At 33.8% G+C, this 25,539-nt stretch overlaps 3 protein-coding genes across 3 annotated transcripts; 2 read left to right on the top strand and 1 right to left on the bottom strand.

The window, feature by feature from the left end:
• Nucleotides 1-19,587: 19,587 nt before the first annotated feature.
• On the top strand, nt 19,588-21,866 carry LOC132603044 (nod factor hydrolase protein 1-like). Its single transcript, XM_060315905.1, has 2 exons — nt 19,588-20,856; nt 21,706-21,866. The coding sequence occupies exons 1-2, from the start codon at nt 19,749-19,751 to the stop codon at nt 21,729-21,731; spliced, it is 1,134 nt and encodes a 377-aa protein (XP_060171888.1). The 5' UTR covers nt 19,588-19,748; the 3' UTR covers nt 21,732-21,866.
• A 262-nt stretch (nt 21,867-22,128) lies between these two features.
• Nucleotides 22,129-23,893, bottom strand: LOC132601221 (class V chitinase CHIT5-like). Its single transcript, XM_060314326.1, has 2 exons — nt 22,708-23,893; nt 22,129-22,271 (listed from the first exon to the last, which is right to left on the bottom strand). Exons 1-2 carry the CDS (start codon nt 23,891-23,893, stop codon nt 22,243-22,245), a joined length of 1,215 nt encoding a protein of 404 aa, XP_060170309.1. The 3' UTR covers nt 22,129-22,242.
• Nucleotides 23,894-23,906: 13 nt separating this feature from the next.
• Nucleotides 23,907-24,794, top strand: LOC132601222 (uncharacterized). Its single transcript, XM_060314327.1, has one exon. The coding sequence runs from the start codon at nt 23,907-23,909 to the stop codon at nt 24,792-24,794; it is 888 nt and encodes a 295-aa protein (XP_060170310.1).
• Nucleotides 24,795-25,539: the final 745 nt, after the last annotated feature.

Raw genomic sequence — 25,539 nt, forward strand, 5'->3', positions numbered from 1 at the left:
TCTCATTGAAAGTCTTCCAACCAAATCAATGAATTTCACTCTAAACTTTTCCAAGCCTTAGAGTGTGATATTAGGCACAATCAATTTAACCTCAAGTAACTATCCTCTTCCGAGCTCAAGTTATTAGATGAGTTTAATGACCCAAATTCTTGTTAATTAATCTTTCCCAACCTAGATTTCCTTTTCCAAGCTCAATCTAAGTAAATGGGTGAGTCCTAGGGTTAGCTAATCCCTTTGGAAACATTCAAGAACGAGATTAATTAAATCAACAAAGACCCACTTCTATAGCAATAAGAATCATTCAATACATAAGCATAACAAGAGTTTCAAACCAAACTTTAATCAAGAATACTTTCATAAACGAGATTCAAGTCTAGAAATGAAATACTACACACTAAAATATTCAATACAAAACAAGGAGTTGAAGAAAGGTTTAAGAATTATCTCATTAAAGTGCTCCAATCTTCTCCTCCAATGGTGTAGGTGAAAACCCTAGCCTCCAAAACTTGCAAAATGACCAAAGATAGAAAATGTTTTGCCCTAGCCTCTCTTTTGTAGCTCCCCCCAATTTTTCCAAGTCCAAAAAATGTCAAAATCTGCCCCCATATTTCTGTTTTTGCAATTCTGCCCGTTTTTGCAAAACTGTCCACTTTTTGACAGTTTTGCAAATCTGTCCCGTTTTTGCAAAACTGTCCAGTTTTGACAGTTTTGCAAAAATGTCCAGTTTGACCTCTTTTTGACTTTCTTTTCACTTGGTATCTTCCGATCACTCATTTCAGCTACTTGGCTTGTTTTGCTCTATTTTGTTCCATTTTGGTCCATTTTGATCCATTTTGCTCTTTTATGCTCTTCGGGCATCTTTTCCTACAAAACAACATAAAAACACAAAAAGTAACAACAAAAGTGCTTAAGGAGTCACAAAAGCTTAAGGAATTAGCGTCGAATATCGCGTAATTTCACGACTCATCAACACCCCCAACTTAAAGTCTTTGCTTGTCCTCAAGCAAACTAAAACAAAAATCTCAATGAGGATCCATTTTAAGCACAAAAGCATGACTTTGGTTGGTACCAACAATTAGGCTACAAGCATGTGAAGCTTCAACCAAATAACTCCCTCATTCAAAATACAATTTCAAGAATGCAATAGAGATTTAAAATAATCAAGCAACAACACTCAAGTCTCAATAAGTGACTCAAAACCACTAGTTTGCTAGATATGCTCACTTGACTCAACTTGGAATTTTTGAACATCACCACTCTATCGTAATCCATATGCCCTCACAAGAAAGAAAGTCCCAAAATCACAATATTCACAGCAACGACACAAGGGACAAATACACAAAAGTCGCTCACACTCAACAAAGAAGTTCTAGTGCTAACAAATATCACACCATAAGCTTGCCTTTATTTTCGTTTATCACTAACTCAAGAACATTCGGTTGGAGATCACATAGGCGCTTTTTAAGCTTGTAATGTAGGCTTAGGGAAGGGTAGGATAAGTATTTGAGATACAACTGACTACGCCCTCCTTGAACACTACACATACTTTATGTCCACTTTCTTCTTCATTTCGAAATATCACTCCTTCCTTTGCATACCAGTTTCCCCAATTATTCACACTTCCTTTATAAAGTTTCAAAATATAATGTGCTAGCACATTCCACCCCCAACTATAAATATTGCAGTGTCCTCACTGCACATAATCAAAACAAAACAGAGAAAGAAAAAAAAAATTTTTTTTTTTTTTTTTACACACTGGCACGACCTGCGACCCCACATGCGAATCGCATGTCTGAAATGCGAGTCGCAGGTGATGCCACCTGCAATTTTTTTTTTTTTTTTTTTTTTTTTTTTTTTTAAGATACATTTTTTTGCACAAAAAGTTTGCAACCTTTTTGTATTTTCAAATTTTCTTCTTTTCTTTTGATTTTTTCACAACACCAACCTTCACCACTCTCAAGCAACACTAACACCCCCAACTTAGGCTTTTGGCCTCAAATTCACAATTTCATGTTCAAGGAGGGAAAGGTTCAAAAGAGAGACTTTTCATCGAACAGGGTAAAGACTTGTAATGGGGCAATCAAAGAAAAGGTCATAAGCTCAAATGAGGTTACTAGTGATATTATTTATGCAATGGTAGGCTAGAAAGGCTAAAGAGGCTTTTTCAAAAATCACAAAGATATCCCAAGGTCATCTCTCCAACCAACATAATCAAAATTAGCAATGAACGACTAACCGGGCAAGTTCTAGATGATAAAAGTAAACACAAGAATTATTCGACAAACACTCACACACATGGCATATGAACTAGTCAAGATGGATCAATTTCATTTCCCAAGCAAGAACAACTAGCGCAATATCTCATAATCCAAAGTCAACACACTAGTAGGTAAAGAGTCACAAAATGAGCCAAAAAGTTGTCACAAAAATCATTCTTTCCTATGCACCTTGCTTTTTAACTTTCACAACAATTTGGAGAGGTATTCACATTTCAATTTCACATGCAAGAGACTAACTCTATTAGTACCAAACAAGCCAAGAGTTTTCACATTTTTCCTCAAACGAGAACCTACACCTAAACTTACATGACTAATGAAAGAAGTTAAGAAAGAAAATAAAATAATAAGAGTGACTAATCCACAACATGTCAAAAGAACAAAATTTTCAGAAATTTTGAACAAATTTCAAAATATAATGCGCTACTACGTGCCACCCCCAACTATAAACATTGCAGTGTCCTCGCTGCACATAATCGAAACAAAACATAAAAATAGAAAAGAAAGAAAAAAAAAAAAATTTTTTTTTTTTTTTTTTTTTTACTGGCATGACATGCGACCCCACATGCGATTCGCATGTATGACATGCGAGTCGCATGTGATGTCACCAGAAAAAAAAAGGTTTTTTTTTTTTTTTTTTTTTTTTTTTTTTTTAGTGTCTGTCACCACATGCGACGCAACATGCGATTCGCATGTATGACATGCGAATCGCATGTTGTGACACCAGAAAATATTTTTTTGCAGCTTTTACTGGTTTTGGGGGCTGTCCGGGTATCCGATATGCTCAAAATAACTCCAAAAGTTCTGAAACTTTGCAGATTAGTCAAAAACCATAAACTAAACTATTCTAAAAAATAAAATTTCAAAAACGATTAAAAACTTTTAAAACGATGGGTTACCTCCCACCAAGCGCTTGATTTAACGTCGCGGCACGACGGTTACCTTTACCACTTTTCCTTCCATTTGGAAGATATGAATTTGCACCCCAACTTTGAATCAAGATCATGATGACGCTCATGGGGCGGTGGCAGAAAAACGAGGAGGCCAACTCTCGAGTGTCGCATTTTGCACTTCTTGGCCCGTAAGTGAGGCATGTCATTTTGTTTTCTTGGCATAGCAAACTTCAAAATGAAAACGCTTTGATCTTCATCTCCAAAATTCTCCATAGGCTCGGTTAGTTCAACTTCCATTTCACTAACCAAGCATAATGTTGAAAAATGGTTGGAATGAGGTCCAACGCGCTCAAATTCCAAATTTGCATGAATTTTGACATCCTCACCCAAAAATGAACTAGAGTCTTCAAAAACCATTTTATGAACTCTTTTATGCAACTCTAGTATCATTTCTTCAACTTCGGCATCTTTCACTATTTTTGGGTTGGTAGGTTGGCAATTCGCCATTAGCTCATCAAAATCAATCTTGACCTCTTCTACATTGGAAACCAACTCAAAATTATAATCCATGGCCCTTTGATATTGAGCATTACATGCTTCAATCTTTGCATTCAATTCGGCCTCCAATTTCCGGATATTAATTTCAAGTAGCTCCAATTCTTGACTTTGCTCAACATGTACTTTTAGAAATTCTTCCATCATCCATGAAATGCCTTCACAGTGATTTCCATAGGCTTCAAGTTGTTGAGCTTGATTCATTAGCCAATCTTGGCTCAAAATTTCCATTTTGTCAAGATTTTCTTCATTGTGAGAGTCATTCAAAGCTTGTAAAAATCCACCCTTGGAGACATTCATGTTTTGGCCACTTTCTTGCCTACTTTCAACACCCTCAAGTTGTTGAGCATTATGAGTATGAACCAATGATTTCATTTGATTCTCCAAGATGTGAATAGCTTTGTCATTGCAATTAATTGCTTGCCTCAAGTCATCAAGTGGTTGCCTCAAGTCCTTAACCGCTAAGTCCTGTTTTTCAACTTTTTCAAGGATGGTCTCCAACATGAGCATTATCTTCTCATTTTGAGCATTTGAGGCTTCTTCCATTTCCATATCCCTACTATCATCAAAATCAAAACTAGAATAGTCATAGTGGGGGTTCGGGGAAGGGAAGGACAAATAATCACAATTATCCCAATGACCATTTTGACCACCACACCTATCACATATACTCCACTCATAGGTTTGGGATTGTGCGCACAATCCGCCCCCGGGAGAATTCAAACAATTTTGCCATGAGTGTGGTCCTCCACAATAAAGACAAGGGTCATCAAAGTATGCATAACTACCATCCAACCAATTTTCATTATATGATGCCATTGTTTTTTTTTTTTTTTTTTTTTTTTTTTTAATAAAGCAATGAAAGTTTGAACCAAAGCAAGTTAGCTTAAATCCCAAACTAACTCAAATACGCCAAATTGTTCCCCGGCAACGGCGTCATTTTTGATAACGTCCAAATACACTCCTCAAAGAGAAAGTGTACACGGTCGTATGCAATATATTTACCCAACTATGAGTCGGGGTCGATCCCACAGGGAACAATATGCTAGGCGATTAAGAAAGTAAGGAACTTTCACCAACTACGCTAAAGCCAAACGATAAATAATATTTTGGGTTTTTGAGAAAATTATAACTAATGCGGAAATGTAAAATTACCTAGAAAGCGAGTAAAATGATCAATGGCCACAAGCATGGATAATAGGATATTACACTCAAGTAACGATCCAATGTATTTCACGATTTTACAACTAAGAACGGGTTTATGTCAATAGATAATGATTTCTAAAATCTCATTGAAAGTCTTCCAACCAAATCAATGAATTTCACTCTAAGCTTTTCCAAGCCTTAGAGTGTGATATTAGGCACAATCAATTTAACCTCAAGTAACTATCCTCTTCCGAGCTCAAGTTATTAGATGAGTTTTAATGACCCAAATTCTTGTTAATTAATCTTTCCCAACCTAGATTTCCTTTTCCAAGCTCAATCTAAGTAAATGGGTGAGTCCTAGGGTTAGCTAATCCCTTTGGAAACATTCAAGAACGAGATTAATTAAATCAACAAAGACCCACTTCTATAGCAATAAGAATCATTCAATACATAAGCATAACAAGAGTTTCAAACCAAACTTTAATCAAGAATACTTTCATAAACGAGATTCAAGTCTAGAAATGAAATACTACACACTAAAATATTCAATACAAAACAAGGAGTTGAAGAAAGGTTTAAGAATTATCTCATTAAAGTGCTCCAATCTTCTCCTCCAATGGTGTAGGTGAAAACCCTAGCCTCCAAAACTTGCAAAATGACCAAAGATAGAAAATGTTTTGCCCTAGCCTCTCTTTTGTAGCTCCCCCCAATTTTTCCAAGTCCAAAAAATGTCAAAATCTGCCCCCATATTTCTGTTTTTGCAATTCTGCCCGTTTTTGCAAAACTGTCCACTTTTTGACAGTTTTGCAAATCTGTCCCGTTTTTGCAAAACTGTCCAGTTTTGACAGTTTTGCAAAAATGTCCAGTTTGACCTCTTTTTGACTTTCTTTTCACTTGGTATCTTCCGATCACTCATTTCAGCTACTTGGCTTGTTTTGCTCTATTTTGTTCCATTTTGGTCCATTTTGATCCATTTTGCTCTTTTATGCTCTTCGGGCATCTTTTCCTACAAAACAACATAAAAACACAAAAAGTAACAACAAAAGTGCTTAAGGAGTCACAAAAGCTTAAGGAATTAGCGTCGAATATCGCGTAATTTCACGACTCATCACCTAGCTGATATTCGAACCATTGTCTAGCTATCTACCCCTTGGATAATAATATTTGGTTATAAGGATTTCAAATAATGGCTTGAGTACCCTCGAACGATATCACTTAGTTCTGTCTAAGCAGTAGTGCATAGGTAATGATCTAACGATGTCTAATTCCAAAGGATATATCAGCCTATTAGTTAAAGTGTGAATCCCACTGTTAGTTTCACTTAAGCTCATCCTATCTAAAACATAGACTTACATTTAGTATGGTTTAGATGGTTAATAATTCTAAATAACGAAGGATGTCCAATCTGGTCTAATATGGTGTTGTTGTTGTGTCTATGCCAATTCACAAACTGTTCCTGAAAATCTTTTAGTATTGGTATTTGTCTACTTGTTTCAGTCAGTTTTCAGCATGGATAAAGTATGTTCAAAATGTCCCTGCTTATTGTTGGTGACATTGTATATCTGCTTACCTCTGTACGTGTTCAACTTGTAATATTGATCGGAATCAGTATGAATAATGAGTTACTACATCTGGTTAATATATTAAAATGAGAACACCCAAATATGCATTGATTAAATGCAATGTCTGGTATCTGCTCGTTATCCTCTGCTATGCCCAGTAATGGTAACACTATTTTCTACTACCTTCTCCAAGTGTCTGCTTAATTGGATTTCAGGGTCCATGATCATGTGTTCTGCTCCTGCTGTTGTATTTTTTTCTTTTTTTTTGAAGTTGGAAGTCGCAATTTGTGCCTCTTCCCTGACTTAGTATGCACTATCAGTTTGAATCATTTGTTTGTAAGCTTGAAGATAATGCTCACTATGATATATTAGAAAGTTGGTATGTCTCCCGTTTGTTTTGTTTGCTTGTCTGAGACTACTTATAAAACTCTGGATATAAAATGAATTTAGTATCATGCTACTTGTCCTCATATATGCTAATAAACATGTGCTATGCAGTAGAATATTTTTTTAAAAACCTACTGTGTCCAATATACTTTGATCTTGCTGAACCTTTCTCATTAATCTGATTCCAAGTTGTGTTCATTGGGCAGTGTTTTATTAAGTTTGAGAGTACAAATCTGAGTGTAAATATATGACATAATGTGAGCTCTAGATGGATATAAGAAGGTATGCTCTTCTTGGTGATTTTGCCCTCTATATCCTAGGTATATGAGAGGTATATCAGGTATATATAGCTGCCTATACTTAGTAAAATTTCAGAGAAAAGCATCAAATTTAAGTGGTATGTTGATGTATATCACACTCTATGCTTAGAAAATTTTAAGGGGGAAAAGGGGGCATATCAGTGGTATATTAATGGTATACCTGCGTATACCATGCTTTCCAGTTGCTTTCCAGTATCAGTAGTATGCCAGTGGTCTACCTGTTGTTTCCCGCCCTTATGATATAAAACACTTTCGCATTCTATTTGCTTATCTTAATCCTGTTCATGCTTAAATGCACAAATGTTATACGGTTTTGGATTCTGCCATGCCTAAGTGCTGTTCTGCTTGTAAATTAAATTGTTGTGTACCTGAATTATGCAAATATACGCAGTATATACATAATCCACTGATCTGTTCTGAATTTATATTATATATATGTTTAGCCTTATTTATTGTTTAGGTACTAATCCTTTTCCTCTTCATTTTTGCATGATCACCGTATACGAGGCCGAGAGACTCATTCTTCTTCCATATTCGGTGTTGGGCTAAAAGCCCAACGAAATCTTCTCTGTCCAGCCATCAACTACAGCAAAAAATAAAAACCAATATTCTGGGCCAAGCCCAATTCCAACAGCAGCAGCAGCAGCCCCAGTAATAAAACTGCTGGGCCGAAACCCAGCAGTGACCCAGTATTAAGCAGCAGCGGCCCAACAAAAAATAGAGCTGCTGGGCCGAAGCCCAACAGCGAACAAGGCCCAACAGCCCCAAAATGGCTGGGCCCATTTGATTCATTTTTTATCTTTCGTTTGATTGTGTATTATGTGACTAACGTTTTATTTTGTTTTATCCTTGCTGATTTAGATGAACTTTAGATGAATTAGTGGATTAACCTTAGCTATGGGTAGTTAACTTAAGAGAGAACTAACAATCAATTTCACAAATTATTCCCTTCTCTTCATGCTTTTATTTAAAATAATCAATTTGCAAAAAATGACATGACCATATATTAAAGGATTCACATATTATTATCATGAGAATTTTGAAACATCACTAACATGCAAATAGGAATTAAAGAATTTTTTGAACTTCTAAAATGCAAAATCAATCAATACATCATCGTTTAGTTTGTTTCAAATATTTGTTAAGGCATTATGCAAACCCGCGTTTTCTTTTGCTTATACATTTCATGCGAGTTTTTATTTTAATTAGCATCATTATTTAAAATCTTTGCAACATTTATAAAGTTTATTTTATATGGAATTTGCAGTTTCTTTTTATGCGAATTATTATATTTTCTACAAATTTCATTTTAAACAACACTTTTTTTTATTTAAACCTTAACAATATTTTCTAAATTTTATAGCATTTGAAGTCTCCTTTTATACAAATTATTATCTTCTTTTCCATAAGTTTTATTAGTATTTTATTTTAAATCTTAGTAACATTTATAAACTTCTATTTCAAATAGTATTCTAAAATCCCCTCTTATGCGAATTATTAGTCCCTTTTTTTAGCAGTATTATTATTTGAAGTCTTCTTTCTTTTATAAAAAAATGACATTTTAAAATCCTCTTTTGCATAAATTGTTATATTTTTACAAGTCTTATTTGCACAAGCTTTCTTTTAAAATTTATTAACCTAAGTTTGGTCGGATAACCGTAAGTTAACGGATTCTAAAGGATGCCTAACCCCTTTCCTTTAGGATAATATAGAACCCTTACCTAGAATCACACTGGTTAAGCAGACCATTAACAGAGGTTTAGTTTTAACTTTACCTTAGTTAATAATCAGGTGTCCTAATTCACCATAAAATCAATTAGGTGGCGACTCCTTAATAGAAAGTAATTTAGGAATCTCCAATATGTTGTACTCTGCTTCAACCAGGTTAAAATGGGGTATAACAATGTATATATTTTGGTTTTTTGAATGTCGTATTATGAATGTCGTAATATGTTTTAGTTGATTTTGATATGCGTTTTGGTTTTCTCTTGGTTGAATCATTGAAGTTTTGCCTGTGAACAGCTGTTTTATGTTGTTGCTACTGTTTTTATTTAATAATCTGGTTTTTGTGAAGAATGTGTTTGTCTGAGGCAACATATGTCGGGTCCAGCAGAGTTCTTGGTTTTTGAAACTGAAGTTATGCCGGTTCCGGCATAAAGGTATGCTTGTTCCGGCATAACTTCATGAATTAAGTTAATTTATGTGTGTTTGGTTTTTTGGTGTTGTCTTGTTAATAATTTTGGTTTTTATGCAATCTTATGTGTTTTTGGTGTTTTGTTAATAATGTTTTGTTTTGGTTATGAAAAATGAAAGTTTGCCTCTCACGGCATACTTTGTAATTTTGTAAACTGAAGTTATGCCGGTTCCGGCATAAAGTTATGCTTGTTCCGGCATAACTTCATGAATTAAGTTAATTTATGTGTGCTTGGTTTTTTGGTGTTGTCTTGTTAATAATTTTGGTTTTTATGCAATCTTATGTGTTTTTGGTGTTGTTTTATTAATAATGTTTTTGTTTTGCTTATGAAAATGAAAGTTGTCTCTAACAGCATACTTTATTCTTTTGTAAAGTGAACTTCTGCCTCCTCCGACATATTTTTCTAGTTCTTAACACTTGTATTCTTGATGTTTTGCTTATGAAAATGAAAGTTTGCCTCTAACAGCATAATTTGTTCTTTTGTAAAGTGAACTTCTGCCTCCTCCAGCAGACTTATCTAATTCTTAACACTTGTGCACTTTTTTATTTTGCTTATGAAAATGAAAGTTGCCTCTAACAGCATACTTTGTTCTTTTGTAAAGTAAACTTCTGCCTCCTCCGGCATACTTTTCTAGTTCTTAACACTTGCATACTTGATGTTTTGCTTATGAAAATGAAAGTTTGCCTCTAACAGCATAATTTGTTCTTTTGTAAAGTGAACTTCTGCCTCCTCCAGCAGACTTGTCTAATTCTTAACACTTGTGTACTTTTTTATTTTGCTTATGAAAATGAAAGTTGCCTCTAACAACATACTTTGTTCTTTTGTAAAGTAAACTTCTGCCTCCTCCGGCATACTTTTCTAGTTCTTAACACTTGCGTAAATTTTTGTTTTGCTCATGAAAATAAAAGTTGCCTCTAACAGCATACTTTGTTCTTTTGTAAAGTAAACTTCTGCCTCCTCCGGCATACTTTTCTAGTTCTTAACACTAGTATACTTGATGTTTTGCTTATGAAAATGAAAGTTTGACTCTAGCGGCATATTTTGTTCTTTTGCAAGGTGAACTTCTGCCTCCTCCGGCATACTTGTTCAGAACTTTGCCTGATTATTTTTTGTCAACTGAAGTTACTATAATTTCAAATCTAAGTCATTGAGCATTGTATTCTAATCAAATGGAACGTATAAACTAATCAAAATCAGAACAAAGCAATAAATTTGATCAATTCTGTTTAACATCCTCACTCAAAGTAGTTTCTTACCTTCGCAAAAAATAGTTATCTTGAAAATTTTACATAATTTTGTTGAAATCCATGTAGATTTAGTACAAAATAGAACATAATGGAAGAAAAAGATCTACATATATAATCAGTACTAGACGGTCTATGCCCGTGCTGCGCACGGGCCCAACACTTTACATTATAATGCATTTATGTGTATGTAGTTGTCTTTGAATATATATATATATATATATATATATATATATATATATATATATATATATATAATTGTAGTTTGTGCTCCGTATCTAAAATTTTATTATATTAATGTTTGTTACGAATACAAAATCGGCAAATTTATTAATATTTTTTAAAAGAGAAGACTTGTTTAAAAGGAAACTATTTTCCTCTCTTTGAGATAAAACAATAGCAATATTTAAGCATCAGTTGATACTTTCAATTTTAATTCGATTAATTTAAAGGTGTAAAATACTTATTATTTTTTATCTCATTTTACTTGTCATGTTGTCTTTTGCATGATTTTTTAAGAAAACGTCGATTAGAATTATAATTTGAGTAATTTACCTGAGTCATTATTTGATCTCCATTTGATATATTTTTTTTACGACATTAATCTCTTTTCACATTTATTAGAGTAGGAATAAAAATAAAAAAGTAATTAAATTCTATGTTATTTTAAAGTATAAATATTTTAAGTATATTTATTTTACCGAACATAACAAATAAAAGACATAGCAGAATAACAAATATAACAGTTTAATATCTAGATTAGATCTCAGGCTAATATAAAAAAAAAAAAAACTGTATGGTTTGACTACTTAACTTTTTGAAGAAAAATAATTTTATTTGCTCCCACTAATGGATTGATACGCACGTGGCAATGAATCCGCCATTATTGACTTAATGAGATATTTTGGAAATTACATGACTATTGTTTGATTTTTTAATATGGAGTGCGCTTTTTTTTGACATTTTTAATTTGCACTATTTTTATGCATATATATATATATATATATATACACACACTATGTTCAAAACACGATTAATATAACATTGTAGTTTGTACTCCGTATCTAAAATTTTAGTATATTAGTGTTAACTACGAATACAAAGTCTGCACTTTTTTTTCACATTATTTTTTTTAATATGGTGTTCACTTTTTTTTTTGGATATTGTTTGCTTTTATTAATATGGCGTTCACCTTTTTTTTTTTTTACAATGAGTTTGGAGATGGTGGGTCCCAATTTTTTTTTTTTTTTATATTGCTTGATGTTGGTTAGTATGAGTTCCAACCTTTATGGGATGCACTTTTTTTTTTGGGACATTATTAGTTTGTACTATTTTATGAATATAATATATATACATATACTATATTCAAAATACGATTAATATAACATTGTAGTTTGTGCTCCGTATCTAAAACTTTATTATATTAGTGTTTGCTATGAATACAAAGCCAACACTTTTTTTTAACATTATATTTTTTTAATATGGGGTTCACTTTTTTTTTTTGATATTTATTGATTTTGATAATATAGGAAATATTTTTTAAAAAAATATTTTTTAAATATTTTTATTTTTTAAAAAAAATTAATATTTTTTTTTTCGCTCACAAACTTATGTATGAAAGTTGTATGAAATGTGTATATCTCGCTCAAGACTTAAAAAGTTTGCTAAAAATTTAGTGTATGAAAACGGTATGAAAAATGTATGAAATGTGTATATCTCGTTCAACGCTTAAAAAAATCACTCAAAATTGTGTGTATAAAAACAATATGAAATTTGTATCTTGCTCGTGTCTTAAAATTTCGCTCACATTACCGTATATAAAATTCATGTTAGATTTCTGTAAAATTAATACAACTACAATAACATTGTATACAACTTTGATACAATATTCAAGACTTAAAATAATCGCTCAAATTTTTATGTATGAAATGTGTATATCTTGCTCAAGGCTTAAAAAGTTCGCTCAAATTTTATGTATTAAGAACGTATGAAATGTGTATATCTTGATCAAGGCTTAAACATTACGCTCAAAATTTTATGCATGAGAATAGTATGAAATGTGTATATCTCCCTCAAGACTTAGAATTTCATTCACATTTTTTGTATATAAAGTTCATATTAGGTTTCTGGAAAATTAATATAACTACAATAACATTGTAACAATTTTCATACAATATTCAAGGCTTAAAGTTTTCTCTCAAAATTTTGTATATGAAAATTATATTAAAAATTTCGCCCACACATACATATTTCATACAACTTTCATACACAGAAATTTGAGGTGATTTTGTAAGCCTTTGAGAAAAAAAAAATTAAAAATATATATATAAAAATTATTTTTTTAAAAAAAATTATGTTTTTTATAAAAATATATATATTTTCTGGAAAAAAATAAAAAACAAAAAATATATGAAAATCCGTCATGTTGCGTAATATATCGTTATGTTTTGTAAATAAGGAAAACTATCGTTACGTTTCGTAAATATTTCTCCTTAACATGTATATATACGTAGTTTTCCCTTTTTTATATTGCTTGGTGTTGTTTAGTATGGAACCCACCCTTTTGAACATTATTAGTTTGCATTATTTTTATGCATATAATATATATATATATACACACATGGGATACTATGTTCAAAACACGATTAATATAACATTGTAGTTTGTGCTCCGTATTTAAAATTTTATTATATTAATGCTTGCTACGAAAACGCACGTGGCAATGAATCTATCATTATTGACTTAATGAGATACTTTGAAAATTACATAAATATTGTTTGATTTTTTAATTTGGGGGCAATTTTTTTTGGACATTATTAATTTGTACTATTTTTTTAATATTAATTATTGTTTAATACATGTGGGGCTCATAGCTTTTTTTGAAAAAAAAATTGGAACGGATATATATACACCTTAAAATTATGTGGCCCACATTTTTTTTTATATTAATTGTTTTGTTTAATAATAGTTGTTTTGTTTAATATATATGAGTGGGGAATTAAACATGAGTGGGGCCTACAATTTAATATAATTTGTTTAATATATATGAGTGGGGAATTAAACATGAGTGGGGCCTACAATTTAATATAAAAAACGGACGACGAAAGTGCCATAAACTGGCTCTTCTAAAGAGTACAAATTTCGGATTTAATTTTAGTCATATTAGTAAGTTTTCTTCAAGATAAGAAATACGCTGTTCCACTCAAATTTTGAATAGCAATTTGAAAGTAAGTTGATTCTATCTCAACTCTTCCCAAAGAAAGAAAAGTAACCAGACTTATTTAAATGTTCCTATGATTTTGTATTTCATTGAAAAAGAACCTCAACCTACAAGAATATGTCCAAAAGTTTTTTTTCCAAAATTTGCACCGAAAATATCTTATAGGAATACTTTATTATGTGTTTAGGTGCTCAATTGGAACATCGTAGTTCAAGTATAAATAACTTTATTGGCAAGTTTAAGGGACTGACGATATTTTAAGTCATTTTAATATGTAATGTAATTAGTTATAGGATATTATGTGTGATCTTCATAAGTAGAGTAAGTATATAGAACCTCTAGTAGATGGTATTTTCTTTGCTATTACCCTATTAATAATTCAATGCCAAACTAATTTGCTTACAGTTACCGGAAAGGATTGTGGTGGAGTAGTGGTTCGAACTCTACAGTCTGCATATGGGGTCGCCTTCGTTATGAAGCTCTTTACAACCAACAACCCCCCCCCCCCCCCCCGGGCCTCCGCCAGTGTGAAACTTTCCTATGTGAATTCAAATTTAATTTGACCCCAATAAGTACAAGCTATCTGATGAAAAATTTCTTAAAAAATCACTTATCTTGGACCAAAATTTAAAGTTAAAAGAATAACTTAAATGGAACCAACAGGAGTGTGTGATTTAACTTTAATTTAAGTGATAAATAAATCTAAGAAAGGAACATAATTTATGATTATTAATTTAGCGTAATCATTGAATATGAATAGGTTTTTACATATTTCTATGTGCTTCCTCTAGACCTTACCTTTTCAAAAAGGGCTATGTACAGCGTACGTGAGGATATTCTTTATTTACATAAAGTAGTGGATATATATCATATCTCATAAAAGAAAATGTTTTATAGACTTTGAACTATGAGGCACCATGAAATAGTAGTCAACTCCATAGATATACCGTCCCTTCACATTATTGATTTAAACTCATTTTAATTTAAGGATTCGGTAAAAAGTCAAAAACGAAGCCACTACGGATTTGTCAACTTCAACGATTCAAAAAAAAATATTTTGTCTTCAACTTTTCATATATATTTCTATTAATAAATATCATTAATATATTTATCTTGTGAATAGCGCTGACTCAGAATCATGTCCTTTTTTTCCTGCCATTAATTAGTTCATTGACACATAGTTCCACTTCCCTAGCTATACATATTTCATTTGAATAAATTGCTGATAACAATTTTGAGAAAAAAAATATTTTTCATTGTTTTTTAAACTATAAAATCAAATAATTTTGTCCTACTGTATGTGTTGTGATACAAAGAAAGTCCACTAGATGAAATAACAGAAAATCCTAAACATAACAATTCTTCCCGAGAAAATTTGTCTTTGACTAATAGATAAAGTTTATAGTTGACTATTTTAAATTACAGATTTTAACTTGTGTTCACAAATAGAGTGGGCCATCAGGTTAAGATGATGACTTGTCGCAATGTGTAACTCATTCTAATCAATAATAAGGAAAAATTATCTGATGTGCAACTGATATGTAATTATATTTTATAGCGATACCTTTAAATAATTATAAAACGTAACTATATATACTGTTTATATGTTATTAGTGTATATACATTGTATGTTAGTGTATATATATTTTGTAGTATATACAATGTATCGGTATGCAATGTATCAGCGTATATATATGGATATTGTATGCGCGCTCATACAGTATATGACATTTTCAAAGAAAATTATTGTTACATTTTCAAAAAAACAGTGTCTCTATTCTTTTCCAAAAACAAAGGCACTAATCTCGCTACTTATGAAAATTTCCTTTATAATAAGCTTGATTTGGCAATAAAAAAAATAAGGCTCATGTCACATACTGTTTGCTTTGGCCCAATACACCTCGCAGATTCGTCCTTTGGGCTATGCCATTATCAAGGCTAAAATTGTGTCCATGTAAACTTGTGTTCTGCCTTATAAAGTTTTTCACTTTATTCTCTCACTCTAATGTGACATTTGCCTAAAATGCTATGTGCATCTCTTCTTCAGAAGTTTGTCATCATAGATATCTGACAGTCTTTCTCCTTGACTTGCCCAAGTCAACCGGCCCTCGTTCGTGGGTATCTAGGGGCTCAACGTCCTCGTTGAGGTTTGCCCCCACCAATTGACTCTGGTACTGTATTTATCTTGATCTAAGCTCATGAAACGTATTATTTACTTTGACCCAGCAGGTCCCACAAACTTGTCCCTTAGGTTAAGTTATCATCAACCCTCAAAGCATGCATATCAAGTGAACTTATGTCATGCCTTATAAAATTCTTTATTTTCCTCTCCTATTTCAATATGGAATTCGCCTAAATAAGTAGCCTGTGGGTGTCACATAACGTAACTCAATCTTTAATAAGTATCAACAGCCGAACCAGCCCGAAAACTCATGATAAATGTTGGACGAATTAGCTTCATAACATTTTGTAATGCTCTAGAAGAATTCCCCTTAATTAAGATGGAAATCAACTATAAGTCATGGATGATATGCCAATAGAATTTGAACAAAAAGATACATCCAAGAATAAAAACCAAACCGTTTGCTGAGAGGTCCTTGTTATTTTATTATACTATCATATAAAGTACGATGGTACTAAAAGCTTCAGCTATAATATCTTAATCTCAATTTGCAATCTCAATTTGCACTAAAAGCTGTCTAGAATGTTACAAATTCATCAAGTTATTAGATTAATTTATATTGAGGTCAGTAGTATATATACAAATAGAAAATGATACCAGTAGTTCAGTTCAAGATTAATTTATTCACAAGCTAAGGATGATAAAGGTGCAATTAGTGAGTATAATACAGTTCAACGCTTAATACTAATAAATGAAGCTTTTTTATTTATTTATTTGCATACACATACAAATAGACAATATTAATGAAAATTTGAAATTTAATATTTAAGAACATTTCATTACAATGAGGTGTTATTTCAATTTTCTTCTTCTTTATTTTATTCTTCGAGCAGCTAGTGTCCAAAATTATTGCTCTTATTAATCCAAATTCATATTGTTCAAAGTACAGTAAAGGATATTAGCAAAATGGCAAATAGCCACTTTTTGGACCTTATATCTAGCTTTAGCCACCATCTCAAAATTATTCAACGTTTAGTCACTCTTTAATGCTAAAAATTATTTGGACTGACTAGCATTACCTAAAACACCATTTCAGTACAGTGTATTATTGAAGTTGGAAGTTTATTTCACGAGAAATCAACTCTATCAAATTGTGTTAGAGTAAATTTGATAGAGTTCGAATCTTTTGAAGGTGAAATGATTCTTTTCACATTATTATAAGTGTCTATTTTGCTCATGATAGCTAATTTAATATTTATATATTTGATCTTATTTCACTTACAATGCTTATTTTAAAGGCTTTAACACAAGATAACCCTTTATTTAGACAATCAAACTATGGCTGAAACATGTCTGGAGTTGTACAACTTTTTGAGGCTAGTGCATATAATTAAAGAAGGTGATATATTTTAAGTGGTTAATTTATTTACGTAATGGCACCTTGAAAACACACATTAAAAAAGTCCAAAATATGAATTGGAAGTGGCTAATAGGAACGTTTTATCATGTGTTCAGGTGCTCAATTAGAACAAGCCGTAGTTCGAGTGTCTAAATGAAATTCACTGTCAAGTTTACGGGGATATCTATGTATTTAGCCTATTTTATAACTTTATCATTATTTTACTCATGACTCGTGGTACCTATTTCAAACTCCATGAAAAATTCCAAGAGTTTGAACCTCCAAAACCTTTTAACTTCAGGAACTTTCAAATTTCTTCACAGTGTGTTAGAGTTCTACTTTCCGTATATTTGCTAGAGGTATTTTTTGTCCAGGTATTTTCTTGCCTTAAATAGTGACTACTTTTCTATTACATTTGATTCCATCAGTCTTTCGTGGTTATTTATGCGTATTAATTTTTATTTTAGTTTTCTACACTACAAACTTTTTTATATAAGAAAAGTGCAATTAATTATAAGACCTTACATTAAACTACGCATTATAATAAGGGCGGCTCATCATTTTATGGCGAAATTGACTCAACATCACGATAAGCAGATCTGCTAATATATCTTTAGCATACATATTTAAAGATGACCATGCCAACATTACTATTAACTTCAATAACTGATCAAGATTTTAATTTTCAATCATATTCTATATGACTGGTCCAACCATGACCGAGCAATTGATGAAAACGGGTGCTTCTGTGGTCCATATCCATTAATTATGTCTTTTAATTAGTTGTTCCTTATCTGTCCATTTTACTACATGGGGCATGTTCATTGAGGTGAGAAAGGTCAATGTCATTGCAATTTTAAAAGGATTTAACTTATACCGACAACCTTCAGAGGTGAATTTAGGATTTAAAGTGTATTGAGTTTGAAATTTTAGCCCTTTTGAGTTACCAATTTCTAAATTGATAATTTAAACATTTTAATTGAATTTTTAAAGAAAATTACCGAGTTCAGCCAAACTCGTCGTGGAAACTCTACCTCCACCCCTTACTGCACCATAACATATTATTAGTGTATTTTATTAGGTAAGTTGCATTATTTCCCAAGTTATTAATCTCATTTCTTACGTTACCTATAGTTATCTTTTAGATATTTGGATAGTGTAAATTCTTTTTGCATTATCGTGGTGTAGAAATGAATCTCATCTTAAAATTGTCATAATTATTGTTGAATCCTTAGTCAATTGGGCTAAAGGTGATGGCGTAAGATCCAAAAAAATTATAAACCATTTATTTTTTCATAAAATAAAGATAGCAACGTGAACAAAGCTACTTAGGAATCAAGGTAGATCTCAATATATTCCATTAACGAATAAAAATACATCTTTCCACGTTCATTAGATAATTTAGTTAATCTTGTTTTAATTTCAACTTGATAGTGCGAGATTTGTAATTAGAATATTTAAACACTTTCTAAGTGAAGAAAACTGAAATAGAAGCTTCTTTTGTACATGCGCATACCGGATTCACAAGACAAGAGGGGTTGCTCAGATGATAATCATCCTCCACCTCACGCCCAAAAAGTTGTGGGTTCGAATCACCAAGGGAGCAAAAAGGATACTTTTATACGCTTATATGCAACCACACAATTAGCTGTCCAATAATTACATCTGAGTGCACAGCTATATTAGGTGCTTGTCAAACTTCAGTCCTCCTAGGTAGAGTTATTCAGGATTTTCGCTCTTTTGACTTATACTAAATTAAAGGATCTTCTATAGTTTGACTTAGTCGCACAACAAGGTAGGAATAAGATTTGCATACTCTATCCTCCGTAGATTTCATTTTGTGAGATTTCACTGAATATGTTGTTGTTGTTGCACACCAACGAGGATTGTGGTAGAGTAGTAATTACTCCTTCGTCCTTAATTAAATATTTCAGGTTCAAGATATGTGTATGAAGTCACTTTATTAGTAAGCGCTTTACTCTTTCTGATGAGAGTCGGGATTTAATCTCAAGTTCAAGCCCTGGATATAGAGTATTCATTTGTTAGGAAACATTTTACCACTCAATGTGAAACTTCTCGGCGAGAATGTTAATTTAGTTAGATCCCAACACTCCGACACCCACACGAGACCAAAAAAAAAAAAAAAGTCAAAAGGCACAGCTCCATTGAGAAGTGGGACCCATAAGTAACCAGTCAAAAATATCAACCTTTTAGTACCAATTCCTTTAGGTAATCTTCAACTCCGTCCACACATACCAAGTCATGTTTTTCATGTCTTGTGGCCAAATGAAAGCAGCCAATTCCTTAATACCAAAAAAGCAAAAAAAATTATTCCAAGTTTGAACTTTATCGAGGCTCCATTTGTCTATAAATAGAGAGGAAACTAAAGAACAATCATAAGTAGTATTGTCTCATTCTGTCTCATAAAAATGGCTAGTCCTAAAACTAACATTTTCTTCTGTTATGTTATCTTTTGTCTTGCCCTTTCATCTGTCATGGCACGGCCTCCATCTAAAGGAGTCAAAGGAGCGTATTATCCTTCATGGGCATTTTCAGCTTTCCCACCATCATCCATAGACACATCTTTATTCACTCACATCTACTATGCATTCCTTGTCCCAAACAACACCACATTCAAATTTGATATCGATGACGAGACCTCCACCCTCCTCTACAACTTCACCTCCACCCTCCGGTCCAAAAGACCGTCCGTGAAGACGCTCTTTTCTGTGGGGGGAGGAGGCGAAGGACCGGCTAGGTTCTCGCGCATGGCGTCTACAGCTGCCTCTCGTTTGACTTTTATAAAATCTAGCATAGAGGTAGCTAGAAAGTACGGATTTGATGGATTTGACCTTGACTGGGAATTCCCTCAGAACAAAAAGGACATGGAGAATTTGGCCATATTACTAGACCAATGGAGGGTTGAGGTCAAAAAAGATTCTCTAGCCTCAAAAAGGCCACAACTTTTGATCACAGCTGCTGTTTACTTCTCGGTTGACTTCTTTTTATCTGATGAATTCAGATCATACCCTGTGCCTTCAATTAACAAGAATCTGGATTGGATTAACTTAATGTGCTACGATTATCACGGATCGTGGGACACGTCTGCCACTGGTGCACAAGCTGCATTATTCGACTCGAAAAGTAACATTAGTACAAGTTATGGACTAAGGTCATGGATTAAGGCTGGGGCATTAAGAAGCAAATTAATTATGGGGTTGCCACTTTATGGTAGGACATGGAAATTAAAAGATCTTAATGTACATGGAATTGGTGCATCAGCAGTTGGACTTGGTCCTGGTGATGAAGGGACATTAACTTATAGGGAAATAGAGAAATTTAATAAGGAGAATAATGCTAAGGTTGTGTATGATTCTGCCACAGTTTCTACTTATTCTGTGGCTGGTACTTCTTGGATTGGTTATGATGACACTAGGTCTGTTGCAAGGAAGTTAATCTATGCTCAAGCTCTTGGCCTTAGGGGGTACTTCTTTTGGCAGGTTGCTGGTGACCAAGATTGGAAAATTTCCAGAAAAGGTAACTTGCTTTACACTTATTTATGACAAGGATTCAACTCATATACACTAACAGTGTCAAGATTTTCTTACGCTACAATGCACTTTAACTTGTTAAAGCATGTTATTTAGGGTGATGTGCAAGAATGACCCCCATAAAGGGTAGTATTGAACTTTTAGCCTTGCTTAAAAAAAATCTTTTAAAAACTACTTTTGTTGTCTATCGAACATAAATCATGGGCATAAGTTAGTTTTGCTAGGAAGTAGGAGTTCGGGGCATTATAAGTAAGAGATAGTGAACCTACTCAATCGGCATCAAATTATGTCTCATAGGCAGAAGTTGTCTGTGTTGCTCAAATATTCACAAGTCAATACAATTGAAATTCCTGTCTTCACTGTCTATAATTTAGTGAGAAGTCCCGATCTTCCGCCTCATAGGAAAAACTAACTTATGCTCATACCACAACTAGAGCTTATGCCCGATAGACAACACATGTCTTTTTTTACAAATTTTACTAAGCGGGACTGAAAGTTCAAAACCACACCTTATGGTGTCCTATTTCTGCAATTTTTTCTGTTATTTTCTCTATTTTCAAGGTTACATATCAGACTTGCTATGGATAGTGTCTCTGTAGGTAACTCACCACAAGTAACCAACTAATCGTCTATAAAAAAGCAGGATTAGTTACATGAAACAATATAAGTGATGAGTTTCAACATGTTAAATTACATGACAGTGTATAATTATTTATGTTGTCGCAGTATATAAGTTGAATCCTGCTCAAGGAAAGATCTAGCATATAGATTGTTCCTAAGTCACAATTGATTAAATTTCTTACAGACTTACTTTATTCTTTTTCTTATTATGCAGCTAAACAGTCATGGATTATTTCCTAAGAGATGAAGGTCAAAAAAAAAAAAAAAAAAAAAGGATTATTCCTTTGCCAACTCCACCAGCTTCTTGGAACTTATATATATTGTAATTCTTAAGATTTTGTTGGAACTGAATTTGTCTATGAAAATGTATTTGAAGCTGACTAGTTCATCTTCTATTTAGTTAATATGCACTATATGTTGTACCATTTAGTTATTATATGTACCTTCACCTAATAAAGTCTATTAAGTGTAAGAGCATAGAAATTTTAGCTTAGAACTTGTTGAATGAATCCTCAATAATATAACTTGTACTACTATAGTTCAATTGTTGTTACAATATTTCATTCTCAGTTTCACTTTTCTGATGCATAAAAACTTAAAATTTTCCCAAAAAGAACAACAAGAAATGCATCAAATATAAACCATAATTCTCAGCACTAATTTGATCGTGAAGTATAAAAAGAAATAAAGGATATATTAAATAAACTCAATCAAACGATCCAGTGATCGATAAGATGCGCTTGGCTGCACCTCAGATTTCATCATCCCATGCCATAGAAGCTGAAATCATTATGCAACAATCGTTAATTCAGTTTCATTTGTCAATAAAAAATAAGTACTCCCTCTGTCCCAAAAAAATTGTCTTACTTTCCTTATTAATTGTCCCAAAAAGATTGATACATTTCTATATTTGAAAACAATTTAACTTTATGAAATAATTTACAGTCACGCAAATATCCAAGTCTTTCTTTATTTCTTAAACTCCGTGCCAATTCAAACTAAGACAATCTTTTTGGGACGGATGGAGTAGTATGATTATGAAGAAAAAAATAAAGAGACATATGCCTAAGGCTTTAAGACGTATTGTATATAGCTGGTTAGTTACCACTTTTATCAGTTTACGATTACCTTACAAGAGCTTTGATTGTGTAAATTAGACTGTCAGTGCGTAGAACTTAAACTCTACGTTTGAAATGGAAGAACTTTAGGTATTTACCTGTTCTAGAAAGAGTCCAATTGCTATCAAAGCCAAGTGCCCAGAAAAAGTAACCACCAAGATCCTGAGCCTTAGCATACTTAATCTTTGCTGTAATGGAATTAGTATCATCATATCCAATCCAATTTGTTCCAGCATACGAATATGTTGAAACTGTTTCATTATTGTATACTATAGTAGCATTATTTTCCGAATTGAACATTACTATATCATCATATGACATTTCTCCTTGAGTTCCAGGGCCAACTCCTACTGCAGAAGCACCGATCCCATGATAATTTGGATCCTTCAATTCCCATGTATTTCCATATAAGGGCATACCAAAAACTAGCTGTTTTGAAGGAACCCCATTTTGTTTCCAGGCTGAAATTCCGTAGCTCGTGCTAATATTGCTAGACTTATCGTATAACAATGCTGGAGCACCAGTCGCTGAAGTGTCCCAAGAGCCCTTGTAATTATAACACATAGGGCTCAAGAAATCAAGATAGCTGCTTAAAACATCTCCGGGATAAAATGTACCCGATAAGAGCACGTTTGGAGAGAAGTAAACAGCAGCAGAGAGGATAAGTGGAGGTTTGGAGGAAGTTAGTGGCTCTAGGCTGATGGCGAGGCGCCATTCTTTGAAGAGCAATGCTAGATTGTGCATGTTTTCTGATTCGATAGGGAATTCCCAATCAAGATCAAGGCCATCAAAGCCGCAAATTCTGGCTACATCGATCGTCGATTTGATGAATGCAGCGCGATTATCATGGCTACTTGTCATACTAGGGAGTATTGGAGAACCTGTATCTCCTCCTATCGATAGCATGGATTTCGTTGTAGGGCTATGGGAATGGATGGTGGATGTGAAGTTAATCATAGATTGCTCGTCAGCTTGGCTTACGAGCAACTGGAATGATGTGTTATCAGGCACAGCAAATGCGTAGAAAATGTGAGTGAAATATGCAGTAGGGATGCTTGATGAAGGAACTTTTTTGGCTAGCCATGAAGGCCAGTATGCACCTTTGATGCCAGAAGGGGCAGGCGTAGGTCCGGGTGCAGGAACAGGCATATCAGGATATGGTACCGAGGCAGGGACTGGAGGGATAGAGAGTGGAATAGGTGTCGGAGCTTGAGGCATCATTGGTGGACTAGAGTAGGGAATCGAAGGCGCGGATGGTGAAATAGAGGGAGGTATTGAAGGCATGTAGGGTGGACTAATGGCTGGAAACGGAGACATGGATGGTACAGGGAAGATTGGACCGAAAGGCGGGGACGGTGGACTAGTGGCTGGAAATGGAGGCATGGATGGTACAGGGAAGATTTCACCGAAATGCGGGGATGGTGTACCAGTGGCTGGAAATGGAGGCATGGATGGCATAGGGAAGCCTGGACTTAGAGGCGAGGCCGTTGGACTAGTGGATGGAAATGGAGGCACAGATGGTATAGGAGAGCCTGGTACTAGAGGCGGGAACATTGGACTAGTGGATGGAAATGGAGGCATGAATGGTATAGGGATGCCTGGAACTAAAGGCGGGGACATCAGACTAGTGGATGGAAATGGAGGCATGGATGGCACAGGGAAGTCTGGACTTAGAGGCGAGGGCGATGGACTGGTGGCTGGAAATGGAGGCATGGATGGAATAGGGAAGCCTGGACTTAGAGGCGAGGACGATGGACTAGTGCCTGGAAATGGAGGGATTAATGGTATAGGGAAGCTTGGACTTAGTGGTGAGGACGGTGAACTAGGCGAGCCTGGAAATGCAGGCACAGATGGCACAGGGATGCCTGGAATTAGAGGCGAGGACGGTGGACTAGTGGATGGAAAGGGTGCCACTGATGGTATAGGAAAGCTGGGAATCAGAGGCGAGGACGTTGGACTAGTGGATGGAAATGGAGGCACGGATGCTATAGGAAAGCCCGGTACTAGAGGCGGGAACATTGGACTAATGGATGGAAATGGAGGCATGGATGACACAAGCAAGGTGGGAACCGAAGGCGGGGATGGTATATGGAAGGCGGGTGCAGAAGGCAGCTCAGATGGTGCAAGATGGGCGGGGAGTAGATGCCTGTGTAAGGATGGCAATGGACCAGATAAAGGTGAATGAGACACTGAAACATAACGAGATGCAGAACCCGCATGAAAATTAGCACTAGCAACTAGAACAACAACCAAAAAGGTTGAAAAGATTTCTGGAGCTACCATATTTTATCTGTCAATCTTTCTTTACCAGCAATAACATGAAATGAAATGTTTATATTTTACAAATATACTAAAGCAAAGATTGGAAAATAAGAACAGAAAGTGCCAATGTGCTATCTTTGCTAGTGCTGCGGGTACATATGCATATATGTTTTTCTTGAATGTAACTAAATTGTTTGTTTGTGTTTACATGATGATAATTTACATCATGTAACATTGTTGAAACCTCTGATTGTATCGACATCTCTATGCCAAACAAAAGTTTATTCTAATTTGATTTTGGGCAGATGTGGATCTAGATTTTAAAATTTACAGGTTTCTACAATGACCTCAAGTTAATATACAATAATAACCGAGTTCACATTCAAATATTTATAGATATTTAGTGGATTTCTAATTATACATATAGGGTTTGAGCAAAAATTACTGGGTTCGCATAAACTTGTAACTCATAAGTCTGCCCTGATATTTTATCTTAAGACGTCGATGTAACATTTTATAAAACATAAGTTTATTCTAATTTGATTTAGTTTTGGTTCTTCCTAGACCTGTTTTATCATGATCTGTAGTAACTTCTCCATATTAAACATTGGATACATCGTATAGAAAACATTGTTGGACCAACAATGTGGTTATTATTGATGATAATA

The sequence above is a fragment of the Lycium barbarum genome, chromosome 7, assembly GCF_019175385.1.
Source record: "Lycium barbarum isolate Lr01 chromosome 7, ASM1917538v2, whole genome shotgun sequence".
Classification (NCBI taxonomy): Eukaryota; Viridiplantae; Streptophyta; class Magnoliopsida; order Solanales; family Solanaceae; genus Lycium; species Lycium barbarum.

Excerpts from the sequence above, each read along its gene's own strand:
- LOC132601222 (XM_060314327.1), top strand. The coding sequence starts at position 23,907 with ATGGCTGGAAACGGAGACATGGATGGTACAGGGAAGATTGGACCGAAA.
- LOC132601221 (XM_060314326.1), bottom strand. The coding sequence starts at position 23,893 with ATGCCTTCAATACCTCCCTCTATTTCACCATCCGCGCCTTCGATTCCC. Across the intron at positions 22,272-22,707 it reads TTGGACTCTTTCTAGAACAG|CTTCTATGGCATGGGATGAT; the intron begins GTAAATACCTAA and ends TAATGATTTCAG.
- LOC132603044 (XM_060315905.1), top strand. The coding sequence starts at position 19,749 with ATGGCTAGTCCTAAAACTAACATTTTCTTCTGTTATGTTATCTTTTGT. Across the intron at positions 20,857-21,705 it reads TTGGAAAATTTCCAGAAAAG|CTAAACAGTCATGGATTATT; the intron begins GTAACTTGCTTT and ends CTTATTATGCAG.